We start from the raw sequence: 14101 nt of genomic DNA on the forward strand, positions 1-14101 counted from the left end.
GATGTGTATAAGAGACAGGGAAGGAAGGAAGGAAGGAAGGAAGGAAGGAAGGAAGGAAGGAAAACTGTGCAATACGGAGTTTGGTTAAAGGAACTTGATATTCAGTCTAAAGATTTAGTGAAAACATTATAGATGTCATGACTTATTCTGCTTGGCCCCTTGGCCTCATAGGACAGAGCTAGAAACAATATGTGGAAGTAACAAAGACAATTTTTACTTGACATTAGGACAATTTTCCTAATAATTGTAGCTGCCTTCAAATGAACAAGTTTATCTCCAGGGTCCCTTTCTTCAAATGGAAACTAAGTGACTATTACTTCAGTATAAAGTAGAAGGGAATGGATTCAGGTATGGCTTAGATTTGATGACTTCTGAAGGTCTTTCTAACTCCAAGATTCTCTGACTTCATCCTTTCTGGTCATAGGATCCATGCTGAGTTCCAGCTTAATGAACCACCCCTCTTGCCCTTCTGGTTCTCTCCAGGACAGTTCACTGGACATGTCATTCTCTCCAAAGATTCATCCCATGTCCATGTCTTCAGGCTCTTCGTGCCCAATCACAAGTAGGTTCCATACCCCTCTGGGCAACTCATCCAGGTGAGGGAACTGTCAAATACATGTCTTTCTGTGTATTCTAGGAATTTGGGACCCTGACTTGTCCTAGACAGTAAAATTTGTTACCATCACTTTCAAAGTTCCCTTCCTCATTCCTACAGAGATACTTTCCTAAGAGTATCTGCTCTGTCTAGGAGGAAACAGAGTAAAAGGAATCCCCAGGCACAATCCTGAAAACCCAACTAGTCTTCTGATACAGCCTAGGAGAGGATAATTTGTTTTTCCTTTCCTCGAGAGGTCAAAAGCTTCCCAAAGTAGAAGATCTGAAGATTACTTGTGATAAAGAATGTTCCTGCCCTATGACATCCCCCAGTTTATCAGTTCTGAAGGATCTTAACTGACCTAGAGAAACTCTGGATAGCAGAAACAAGTTGCTTTTGGCCCCCCTCTCACTTGTACATCCCAAGAACTCTGGAGTCCAGCTTATGGATAATAGAAGTAGAAGAGGGAGGGAAGTATAGCCCAGATCTTGGTAGTGCCCTAAATAACCTCTGACCTTCTCTTTTTATTCTTATTGAAGGAATTTTATTTACCTTAAACCCAGCCTTCCTTTCCACCAACTCTCCCTTCTCCACCATAAAATTTTGAGATGATAGTTCCAGTTTGTTAGACTTCTAAGTTTCTATCTCCCCAATTTCTCCACCAGTTCCTGCCCATCTTGAAGCCATGGGTCCCATCCGTCCAATAGTATATTCTCAGGCATTGCCTTCGGCCCTGGCATCTCTGCTTCTGTGTTAGAAGGTGGCCTCCCTGGTTTGCACTCATAAAAACCTCATATACATTTCTTTTCTAAGGCCTTTGAATGTGGAAATGGAATGGCTTTACAAGGATGAAGAAAATGGCAGCTTCAGTAGTGATTTGGACATGGACATTGGCTACCTTCCTCAGGTGTGTGTGACCTGGTGCTTGACTGAAATAGGACTTTTCCACAACCCTGTTCTATCCTGTCCTCCAGGCTAGGAAATTCTGATGATGACACCCCAGGAATGAGGTTACAGTCAGGAAGGTGATGCCATAAAATTCATCACTCTCTGCTGGCTATAGAGGAAAAGAATAGCCTGAGTGTTATTTTTCAGTCAAATCCCACTCTATATGACCCCATGGACCTTGTCCCAGGATTTTCTTGGCAAAGATACTGGAGTGATCTGCCATTTATTTCTCCATTTTGTCTCCATTTTACATTTGAGGAACTGAGGCAAATATGGGTGAGTGACTTGCCCAGAGTCACTCTCAGTAAGTGTCTAAGTCAGATTTTCCTGACTCCAGGCCAGTGCTCTATCCACTGTGTTACCTACCTGTCCCAATGTGGGTCTCTACAAACGTACTCTCTGTGAAAGTGAATGGCCAAGAAGCACTATCTGCTTTAGAGTTAGTTCCCTTGAAAAGACAGAGCCTTGTTGTCAACAGTCAGTCTCCTCCAGGAGAAATACCAGGTTGCTTCTCCATCTACTTAAATTCCTGTTCTTTTGACAGAATGTAGCTTTGGGATCAGGGGTTATTCTGTTTCTATAAGCAATGATCATTTCTAGTACCTCAATAATAGTCAATAAACATTTGCTAAATGTCTACTCCGTGCCAGGTACCATGCTAAGCACAGGGGATACCAATGAAGAAAATCCAGTCCCTGCTCTCAAAGAGCTTAGAATTTAATGGGAGAAAACCCACAAAAAGGAAGCAGAAAAGGGATGGAGAGAGAAGGTACTCAAAGCAGGGCCATGATGCAGAAATTGTGCCTAAATGGAGGCTATTTATTCACTTATTTATCATGGCTCCACCCCCTCCTACAAGAGGATCAGAGGATGATGATGAGAGCTGAGTAGCAAGGCTGATTCAATCTTATAAGATGATAAGGTTTTCCCAATGACGAATTTCCTGGAGCTTGGTGTAAAAGTCAGAAAAGCTCCAAAGTAGTATGGTAATGGAAAATAACGAGTCCCTAGCCCACTAGCATTAAACCAATAGAGGGCTTTTTAAAATGTCTTTATTAAAGGTCTACATGGACCTTTATTTTTACTTACTCATAATCCTCATTCTAAAAGGAATAATGTGAACAGTGTCATTTCTTAGACATAGACAGTGCAAAGCTTGTTCTACTCCCCGGGTTCCTGGTGGCTTTGGATTTTCATTATTTCTTTCTTCCATTCTAATTCTCTTTAGTGCCACAGCTCCATTTTCAAGAGCTCTGCACAGGCATTTCTCTCCTAAACATTCTAAAATACTTACCCACAGTAATATCCTAAAGATGTCTCTTTCAAAAGCAGTCCAAGCTCCCCCTTTCTTTGGATTGGCAGCTGCTAACTCTTATATGGTCCCGACTCTGGCTTCTCAATATTTGAGCTCTTCTGAATGCCGACAGCATCTTGTCTGTGACCCAAAAGCTCTGGATTTGGTCTGTGATGCTCTGGAGAGTTTTTGTAGAGGAAAGCATATACGTGCTTAATATGCTGTGGGAGGTAATAAGTGAGATGCTTTGGGGTTAAAATTTTCTCTCTGTGAAACTAATTGGCCTGTATGGAGAGAATGTTTAGGCCTCGAGTACCCTTCTCATCTAACCATCCAAAGTTAACTAACCCAGCATCTTACATCTGCCAACTCTCAGAGACTGGTCCAGAGCTCTGATCATAGGGACCAGTCAGAGTACAAAATATCCATTCTAGAAAAATGTTTCCTTCTCACATAAGGACTAATCCATCCATAGATCATAACCTGAAAACCCTCATGGGATTTCTTGAGTCATCACTGACTACTTCTCCTCTCAGATGGAACTGGAGTCCTGGGGACCTTCGGTCCCAACTGAAATATACCAAAAGGGCAAAGTAATCTACAGAAGACTTTGTGAGCAGTCCAGCCAGTTTGAGGACATTGTATGGCAGCAGGAGATAAGCTGGGAGAAGGCAGTCCAGCAGCTAGAAGTTGCCATGTATCCTTTCTTGAAGGTAAGGTCATAGAGAATGAGGACAAAGACAGTAAGAGCTCTCCAGACTGGCCCTTCCAGAATGAATTGGTGCTAGTTGCTAGGGATGCTTGCAAGGAGAAGAGAGGGAGGGGAGCAACAAGTTAGACTGAAACTTGTTTTTTATTCCATGGGGAAATAATGAAAGGAATGTTTTTTTGCTTGAGAGGAAAGTGTGCAAAGGGGACCTTGCATCTTTTTTCTATTCCCAATACCAAGCACCAGAATGGAAAACAGGACTCTATCAAAAGCTTTCATTTCCTTCCTAGCCACTCAGTATTTTTTTGAGATGTGTCAACTTCTTCAAGCAAGGAAACTGGAGTCCAGGTTAGTACTCAGGATCTACAAAAATGGGGATTGTTAGTCCCTCTGGAGGAAATGACCTGAAGACTAAAATTATAGAATCCAAAGCTTGAAATCAACCTTAAGGGTCAGGAAGTCTAATGTCTCTGCCTAATCCATGATTTCTCTGCACAACACCCTCCCACAAGCTGTTCTTAGACTCTTTAAGCACTTCCACTGGCATTTCACTATCTCCTGAAATAATCCCATTTTATGCCATTCCTGGTTCCTTTTATCACATCCAGACAACCTGTCTCTAATTACCATCATTGAGCCATGTTCTGACTCATGGAAATAGACCTACTCTTCCCCATGACAGCCCTCCAAATAAACATCTAGACAGCTATCAAAGCTCCTCTTCAATCTTCTCTCCAATAGATAAAATTTCCCCAATTTCTTTAACCATTCTTCATATGGCATTGCCTTCTGTCTCCCTGTCATTCTGACTAGTATTTTCTGGATATACTACAACTCATCTATGTCCCATTTAAAATGTGGCTCCCAGACCCAAAAACATAGAGGAGTTATGCCTACTCCTTTGCTCTAGACACTATGTTTCTGGATATAGTTTTAGATGGCTTCAACTTTTATTTATACCAACAAACAGAATACTGTTGACTCACTGGGATTATGTCAACTAAACTCCTGTCTTTTTTTTATATGAATTGCTGACTAGTCTTTCCTATCTTTGTATAGTTTATTTTTATTTTTAAACCTTTTATTTCTGCCATAGAATCTGCCACTATGATTAATATCCTATTACAAATGACATCATATACATAGTTTAATAACTGGGTCTAGCTCTTTCTAAAAATCATAGTTGCACTTATCTACCTAAAGGATTATATGTCACATATGATCAATGATATAGAAAGTAATAAGGGCAATTTCCTTTTCATTTTTAAGCCATCTTTCCTTAGAGACTTTCCTTAAAGATTCTTTCCTTCTAATGTCTAGAAATTACATCATAACTATTTCTTCTCTATAATTTTTAAAAAATAAATTTCCTCTTTATTTTACCAAATAAACCCTACACACACACACACACACACACACACACACACACACACACACACACACCCCATCCATTACCTTTACTCCTATTCTCATGCTGCTAAACAGAACTGGAGAAAAACAAAACTGTGTTGGCAGGTTCAGTTGCAGATGTTTTTGTATAATTTCAACTGAGCCCTCTCTTCAACAAAACAATCCTTTTGGACCTGTTTTCTTCTAACTTTAAGAATACTTTCCTTAATAAATTCAGTGTCTGACCCATAGGCTTTCTCTTCTTCCCAATTACTGCCCTCATAATAGAGGGCTTCAATATATATACAGGCATACCTTATTTATTCAACTTTGCAAATATTGAAAATTAAAGGTTTGTGACAACCCTGCATCAAGCAAGTCTATCAGCACCATTTTTCCACCAGCATGTGTTCACATCCTGTGTCTGTGTCACATTTTGGTAATTCTTACAACATTTCAGATTTTTCCATTATTATGATCTATATTGTGGTGATCTGTGATCAGTGATCTTTGATGTTACTATTGTAATTGTTTTGGTATCACACGCCATGTCCATACAAGACAATGAACTTAAGTATTGTGTGTGTTCTGGTTCCCCATCTTGCTCTCCTCCTCCTAGGGCCTCCATATTCCCTGAGACACAACAATACTGAAATTAGGCCAGTTATTAACTTTACAATGACCTCTAAGTGTTCAAGTGAAAAGACAAATCAATGGATGAGGCAAACCTCATTGTTGTCTTATTTTAAGAATTTGCCACAGCTACTCCAATTTTCAACAACTACCACTCAGTCAGCAGCCATCAGTGTGGAGGCTAGACCTTCCACCAGCAAAAAGAATTAGACTGGCTAAAGGCTCAGATAATGATAAGTATTTTTTAGCCATAAAGTATTTTTAATTAAGGTTTTTAATTAAGCATTTTTAGACAAAATACTAATCCATACTTAACAGACTACAGTAGAGCAAAAACATAACTTTTATATGCATTGGGAAACCTAAAAATTCATGTGTCTTGCTTTATTGCAATATTTGCTTTATTGAGGAAGTCTGGAACCAAATCTGCAATATCTCTAAGATATACTTGTATTCCCTCAAAAACCCTAACCTTATATTTCCTCAGCTAATTTGCCATGACTTACTTCTCTACCTTAGCTGGTCTAAACACAATAGTCATATGCTTGATCTTGTCATTACCACAAATGGTCTATTTCCATGTTTTTGAACTCTGAAATGTCTTTGATCACAATCTATTGCTATTCTACCTCTTCCTCTACCTTATAATACCTGTTCTTTGTTTTCACCACAACCTCCAATCCTGTGACCCCTTAATTCTTTCCCAGGCCATCACTTTTATACTAGCTACACTCTACTCCCCCATCCTGACCCCTTTGTGAACCAGTTCAGCTCTACACTGCCCCCTTTGTCTCAAGTCCCTTGCTCCTTCTCTCATTGCTGATCTTGTCCTGTCAAGCCTCAGTTTTGGACTACTCTCACCATCTAATGCCTTTGATCCAATTTCATATAGTGCTAAATGAAGATATATAAAATTATACAACTGTGCTGACTGGGTCCACTACGAATTCATGGTATATAATCTCAACTGTGCCCTCATTGTGGGCATTATTCCACTCACCACAATGGCTTTTCTATAGTTTTCTTTCTCTGTTTTTTCTCTTCCTGGCTTAGGTATCAACGTCGTATTTGTGTCATAAAAGGAATTTGGTAGAGTTCCTTCCTCAGCTATTTTTTCAAATTGTTTATATAGTATTGGAATTAATTGTTTTTTAAATTTTTCGTAGACATCACTTGTGAATCCATCTGACCCTGGGGCTTTATTCTTAGGAAATTCATTGATGATCTGTTCAGTTTCTTTTTCTGAGATTGGGTTGTTTAAGGATTCTATTTCATCTTCTATTAATCTGGGTGATTTATATTTCTTTAAATATTCATCTATTTCACTTAGATTATCAGATTTGTTGGCATATACCTGGGCAAAATAACTCCTAGTAATTGCTTTAATTTCCTCTTCATTGATTATGAATTCATCCTTACCTTTTTTAATACTGGTAATTTGGTTTTCTCCTTTTTTGTAAACAAATTAACTAATAATTTGACCATTTTATTGTGGTTTTTTATAAAAGCAGCTCCTTGCCTTATTTATTAGTTCAATGGTTTTCTAACTTTCAATTTTATTAATATCTCCTTTGATTTTCAGGATTTATAATTTGGTGACTAATTAGAGATTTTTTGGTTCTTTTTCTAGTTTTTTTAGTTGCACATTCAATTAATTGATCTATTCTTTCTCTATTTTACACATTTAGAGATATAAAATTTTTCCTAAGTATTGCTTTCACTGCATCCCCAAAACTTTGGTATGTTGTCTCCTTGTTGTCATTCTCTAATGAAATTGTTGTTTCTGTGAATTGCTCTTTGACCTACTCATTCTTAAAGTAAAGCTAAAACTTTCCAATTAATTTTTAGTCTTTTTTCCTGCAGACCTTTGTTGAATATAATTTTTATTGCACTCTGGTCTGAGAAAGATGCATTTAATATTTCTGCATTTGCATATTTAGTTGTGAGGCTTCAATACACTATTATATGATCAGTTTTTATGAAGGTGCCATTTACTATTGAGGAAAAGGTATATTCCTTTCTATTCTCATTCAGTTTTCTCCAGAGGTCTACCACATCTGGTTTTTCTAAAGTTCTATTTAGTTCTTAATGTCTTTCTTATTTATTTTTGGTTGGATTTATCTATTTCTGAGAGGTTAATGGCCCAAACTAATATAGTTTTACTATCTATTTCCTCTTGTATCTCATGTAACTTCTCTTTTAGGAAAGTGGACTATATGTTACTTGGTGCATATATGGTTAGTACTGATATTACTCCATTGTCTATGGTATCAAAATGTAATTTCCTCCTTTATCTCTTTAAATTAGATTAGTTTTTACTTTTTATCTGAGGTCATAATTGCTTCCCCTGCTTTTTAAATTTTAGCTGAAGCATAAAATATTCTGCTCTAGCCTTTTACTTTTACTCTGTGTAAACAGCACGCACAGCATATTGTGGGATTCTGGCATTTAATCCACTCTGCTATCTCTTCTATTTTATGGGTGAGTTCATCCCATTCATATTCAATTATGATTATTAACTTAATGTTTCTATTTTATTTTCCTTTTGTTTATCCTTCTCTTCCTCTCCTTTAAACCTTTCCTTATTCTCAAAGTTTTTGCTTCTCAGTACGAACTCCCTTTTGTCTGCCTCCCCCTTTTTCATTCTTCCTCCCTTCCCTACTTACTTATAAGGTAAGATAAGTTTCTATAGCTGAATGTGAATATAAGAATTGAAAGGTAGGAAAGAGCCAACTTGTTGAGAGCTTTAAAAACCAAAGAGAGTTTTATGCTTGATCTTGGAGGTAATGGGGAGCTATTGGAGTGAATTCAATAGAGGGAGGGAGAAACATGGCCCTATCTTCATTTTAGGAAGATCAATCTGATGTCCAAGAGGAAGATGGATTGGCATGAGGAGAGGCTTGAGGTAGAGGGGCAAAGCAAAAGGCTGTGGCAATAGGCCAAGCATGAAATAATGAGAAACTGCATCAGATTGATGGCAAGGATAAAGGAAAGATGGGGCAAAGTGGGACACATGTGAGAGATATCATAAAAGTAGAATCAACAGGCCTTGGCAACAGTTTGGGTATAGTGGTGGGTGAGGGGTGAAGGGAGGAGTCAAGGATAATACTTGGGTTTTGAGTCTAGGGAACTAAGAGGATGTTGCTGCTCTCAATAGTAAAAGGGAAGTTAGGAAGTGGGGGAGATTGGTGGGGAAAGACAATGAGCTCAGGTCTAGACACTGAGTTTAAGATGTCTATAGAATTTCTAGTTAGAACTGTCCAACAGACTACTGGGGATATATACCCCTTCCTTTCTCTTGACATTGCCACTATCCTGGTACAGGCCTTCCTCACCTCACTGTCTGGTTGGTCCCTCTACCTCAAGTCTCTTTCCATTCCAGTCCATCATCCTCTCAGATGCCAAAATGACTCTCCTAAAGTGCAGATTTGACTTTGTTTCCTCGCTACTTCAGATATCTCTAGGGGCTCCCTATTCCCTTCAGGATCAAATAGAAAATCTTGGGTTTTTAAGCCCTCTTTGGTTCCAGCCACTGCAACCAATTCCATAACCTTCCAACCCATGCTTCTCCTTATATTCCTCAAAGATTGCATAAAATAATTTGTTAAATGCCTTGCTAAAAATTAGGCAAACTGTATAGCACCTCCTGATCCACAAGCCAAAACACTTCTGCCTTAGAACTATGTATTGGTTCTAAGGCAGAAGAGCAGTAAGGGCTAGGCAATGGGGTTTAAGTGACATGCCCAGAGTCACACAGCTAAGAAGTGTCTGAGGCCAGATTTGAACCTAGCACCTCCTGTCTCTAGGTCTGGCTCTCAATCCACTGAGCTACCTAGCTGCCCCTCCTTTTTCCATAATTAATCAATAAGCATATATTTCCCCCACCTCCCAATTTTCCCCCACCCCTAATACAAAAAATAAAAAACCTTCATAATAAATATGTAATCAAGCAAAACAAATTCTCTCATTGCCTATATCCAGAACCTTAAGTCTTATTCTATATTTTGAGTTTATAACTTCTGTACCTGGGGGTAAGGATCTATCTTTAGCCTTTTGGAATTGTGATTGGCCATTGTGCTGATCAATTTTCTTGAGTGTTTCCCATTCACCTTCTGTTCTTATCTTTTCCCTTTTCACTTGGGTTATATTCTCCCACTATCAACCTCTCAACCCTGATGCAGACCCCTCATCAACTCTTCAGAACATTTTCCTTCATGGCCTCCTTGAATAATTTCTTCTGCCTATTCAAAGAACTTTTTGTCCCTTCTAAAAACTGGAGAATAGACAGATACTTTTCAAATCCATTCCCCTTCTCTTTAAAGGAGGAAACTTGTTGGCACTTTAGTCATATGCCTAAGTGATTTCTTCTGCTGTTTATCTAACAGGCCAGTGAGACAATTGCCTTATTTTCCGTGAACATGGAAACTGTACTGTTACAGTTATAGTTCTTTGCAGCATCTTCTGAAAACTCCAGTATCCTTTTGCTGTTGTATACATGTTAGGCTACAGTCCATCTAGCATTGCCCTCCTGGACCTAAAGAAACTTTATCTTCCTGTCTCCCAGGTCACTTACCTGCCTTTTGCTGAAGCATTCAAACAAGCCAAAGCTGAAAACAAGCTGGTACACTTCATCTTGCTCTGGGGATCCCTGGATGATCAATCCTGCTTTGGTGAGCAGTGGTTGTGGAGGCACGATCTGGAGGACTGGGCAAGTGGGAGGATTGGGGGTGGAGTGGAAGCTATATGCCAGTCAGAATTCATGAGATTTCTGAGAATGGACGTACTAGAGGAATCTGTGAGAAACTCAGTGGTCAGGTTGAAGTCTTCATGAGGAAGCTCAAGCTGTCACTGTCTCTCAGCATTCTCTCAAGTATAAATAATAATCTGCTCCTGAGAACAGGTCCTGGGCAGGGTCTTCGAGACATAATCCTGGGAAATTCTCACATCCTCACACTTCTCAAGAACAGTTTTATCAGCAGCTGGTCTCAGGTGCATGAACTTAATGAAATTCAGGTGAGTAGGGGTAGGGTGGCTGGCCTCCCAGTCAGAGTGAGCTTGCAAGCTTTCTGGAGATCCATCAGAGCCAGAGAGCTGACCAAAGAGCTTCGTGTCTTCTTGTCCCCTCCAGAACAACCATAATAATGAATCTCACAAGAAGCTGGCTCAACTACTCCTGGAGAAATATGACTCCCATGTGAAGATGCTTCTTTGCCTGCCCAATGGGACGGTGGTTTGTACTTCACCCTTTTCCCCCTCTGTCTGCCCACCTTCCATAACCTCCCTATCAATTAAGCAAACAATAGTATTTTTATAAATTTATTTAATTAATTTAGAATATTTTTCCATGGTTACATGATTCATATTCTTTCCCTCCCCTCCTCCCACCCCCTCCCATAGCCAACAAGCAATTCCACTGAGTTTTACATTTTTCATTGTTCAAAACCTGTTTCCATGTTATTAATATAGCAAACAATAGTATTGATTTTGCATCATTACTATTTGCAAAGGAAACAGACTATCCTTTCTCTGATATCAAAGCTGGAGGGGCCCTAATGGAAAGATGGAATGTACTGAAGTATAGGGAAGCAGGGAGACTATTATGGGTAGGGAACATCATATGCATCAAGGTGGAAATGAATATGATATAAGAAGGAAGTATGAAGAGAAACTGGCTTTAGTGGTGGATTCAGTGAGTCTGAAAATCAAGGAAAGCAGCTTAATTACATGATTTGATTATATGTTCTTGAGCCAGAGAGGGATGTTAACAGCCATGTTTTAGTAATATTCACCTGGCAGGATGCCCTTGTGTTGACATCTTTGGTCATCTTCCTTCCCTCTCCATTCTATCACCTTTTTGGAATTGTTAATCTCTACCCCAAAAGATAGAGGATGGAGAAATGGTTGCTGAAGAGGGGGCCAGGAAGGCCAAAATGAGAAAATGGGTGCCCTCTACCCTGCCTGGCTCAGAGGAGCTTGCTGGGAGAGGCCCATGGGTATTAAAAAACTGACAGATGATCCATAATTCTCTCAAATCTAATCTGTCTTCCAGATCCACCAGTAATCACCTCAATTACAAATAAACATTTATTAGGAAACTACTAGATGCAAGGCCCAGTGCCAAGTGGGATCCAAATGTTCATTCCATTGAATTTCAGGTCCATGACTTAAGTGTTGATGATCTGTCCAAAGCCTCAGAGGAAATCGGTAGCAATGACACCGGCTGTCCCTCGAACTCTTTTGTTCACCCTGTAACCATATATGAAGAGTTCCTGCAGGAAGGACTTTTTCGAGCTCAGTCCTTTCTTCATCTCTAAAGTTCTAGCCTAAGGGGAAAGCAAATTGAAACTGGGTTGTTCATCTAGATTAGCTTCTTCTAGTCCTAGAGGTGACTTGATATTTCCCTTAATAACCACAGTTAGAGGGAATGAGTATAATTGTAGTCAGAATGAATGGTACATATTTCAAGTTCTCCAAACTGCTGCCTTCTTGAAGCTGCTGTTCTCAACCCTGTTGGAAATGCCCAAGTAGCTCAGAAGTCTCCATATTAGCTTTCTCCCAATATCTGTTGCTGAGCTTTAGCCCCAAGATTATTTTAGAAGTAAAAAGGAAGCCAGTTGAATTTCAAGGAAACCTCAGATGGTTTGGAAGTTCTTTCTGTACCTGCAGAGAAAGTATCAAACCACATTGTTCTGTTTCTAGGCAGTAACCTGGTGCCCCATTCTCCCTCTGAGCTCTATTTCTATCCCTGCTCAGAGCACACAAAGAGACAGAGCCATCAGGAACTTGGTTTTACATGTGTAAAAGCACTTCTCCTCTGTATATCTTTTATTTCAAGAAATTCATAGAGTATTCCTATAATTCCAATAAAGGGGGGAAATGGAAACTTCATTTCCCCTCTGGTGTCTATTCCCTCTGACAGCTGGATCCTTAATTCCACACTGATCTGGCTTTATATCTTTACAGTTGTAACTAGAGGGGAAAAGAAGGATTTTCAAATAATCCTTTGGGAAAATGGTTTGGTGCCTCCTTGGGTTACTTCATCCTAGTGGAGACATTCTTGTTTCCATGCCTTTAGATAGGTTAGCAACTCATGAAAGCTGTCAGGTTTATTTTAAAGGAAAGAATGGAAAGAGCAGGGTATTCACTCATAGTATCGAATCCAGAAAAGAAAAAGCTTACAAGCCTCAATGGAAGGCCAGAAGTTGGGTTTTTTTTGGGGGGGAGGGGGAGTTTGTTTGTTTTGATGACTTGACTCATACTGATTATCTAATAAATTCTCTGATGTCTACAACCGCTCAAGCCAAATTTTGCTCTAGTACTGCCCCTCAGCATTCCACACAGTGTTTGTCCTCCCTTCCACCTTTCCCCAATTATTTTAATATTCTAGGTTTCTGTGGTTCACATAATTGTAGCATGCACTGGTTACAAAATAATTCTTTAAAAACAAAAAACCAATAAAGTGATTTGGCAAAAATTGTTTGTTTTCCTGAATCTTGGTGCCATCAATCACCTCCTTTCTAATCTGTTGGTACTCCCTTAACTTTGCTTCTGGATAGAGTAAAATAATTTTTACATATTGTTTTAAGATTGGGCCTGGTGACCATGAGACTACCATGACAGTCTCCTCTTAGGGGAAGTTATAACTTATGGAAATCATTGTTAAAATCTAGGCCTGATGGACTTAAGGCTATCACTTAAGTCTCCCTTAAGAAAGACTGTAATCTTATAGAAGATACTCAGGAAAAATACAAAAACATTTTTCAAAGGTCAGTACAGCTGTGTCCCTCAAATATTTTGTCTTTGACCAGCTTGTTTTTCTCCCTGATAGTCAAACCCCCAAAATATTTTGCCCTGACCCCTGATATGCACCTCAGCCAGCTCCTGAGGGCCACCAAAATCTTGCTCTCAGAAATCTTTGGGGTACCCACTTCCTACTGAATGTCTCTGTGCTCCCCAAAGCAGCACTGCCCAAATGTTGTGGGAGGGCTGTCCAATCTGGTTCGGGTGGGCTGCTCACTTAAAGAATTACAAGCTCTAAACAAATCTTATAAAATAGAGAAATTTCTTATTTATTTATTTATTTGGTTTTAGAAAAATTTTCCATGGTTACATGATTCATGTTCTTACTTTCCCCTTCACACACACCCCCCCAAAGACCTCCCCCCATAGCGACAGGCATTTCCACTGGTCTTAACAGGTGTCATCAATCAAGACTTATTTACATATTATCAATAGTTACATTGGTGTAGTCGGTTGGAGTCTGCATCCCCAATCATGTCCACATCAACCCATGTGTTCAAGCAGTTGTTTTTCTTCTGTGTTTCCACTCCTGTAGTTCTTCCTCTGAATGTGGGTAGTGTTCTTTTCCATAAATCCCTCAGAATTGTCCTGGGTCATTGCATTGCTGCTAGTACAGAAGGCCACTACGGTCAATTTTACCACAGTGTATTGGTCTCTGTGTATAATGTTCTTCTGGCTCTGCTCCTTTCACTCTGCATCAATTCCTGGAGGTCTTTCCAATTCACATGGAATT

General features: G+C 39.5%; 1 protein-coding gene across 1 annotated transcript in view; it reads left to right on the forward strand.

The window, feature by feature from the left end:
- Nucleotides 1-11882, forward strand: part of LOC123243160 (selenoprotein N-like) — a 27974-nt gene extending 16092 nt beyond the window's left edge. The window contains exons 5-11 of the mRNA XM_044671347.1: nt 425-562; nt 1409-1502; nt 3374-3550; nt 10133-10238; nt 10469-10581; nt 10697-10798; nt 11724-11882. Of these exons, the coding sequence (XP_044527282.1) occupies nt 425-562; nt 1409-1502; nt 3374-3550; nt 10133-10238; nt 10469-10581; nt 10697-10798; nt 11724-11882 (889 nt within the window). The remainder of the gene's footprint in view (nt 1-424; nt 563-1408; nt 1503-3373; nt 3551-10132; nt 10239-10468; nt 10582-10696; nt 10799-11723) is intronic.
- Nucleotides 11883-14101: the final 2219 nt, after the last annotated feature.

Source organism: Gracilinanus agilis, chromosome 3 (assembly GCF_016433145.1).
Source record: "Gracilinanus agilis isolate LMUSP501 chromosome 3, AgileGrace, whole genome shotgun sequence".
NCBI lineage: Eukaryota > Metazoa > Chordata > Mammalia > Didelphimorphia > Didelphidae > Gracilinanus > Gracilinanus agilis.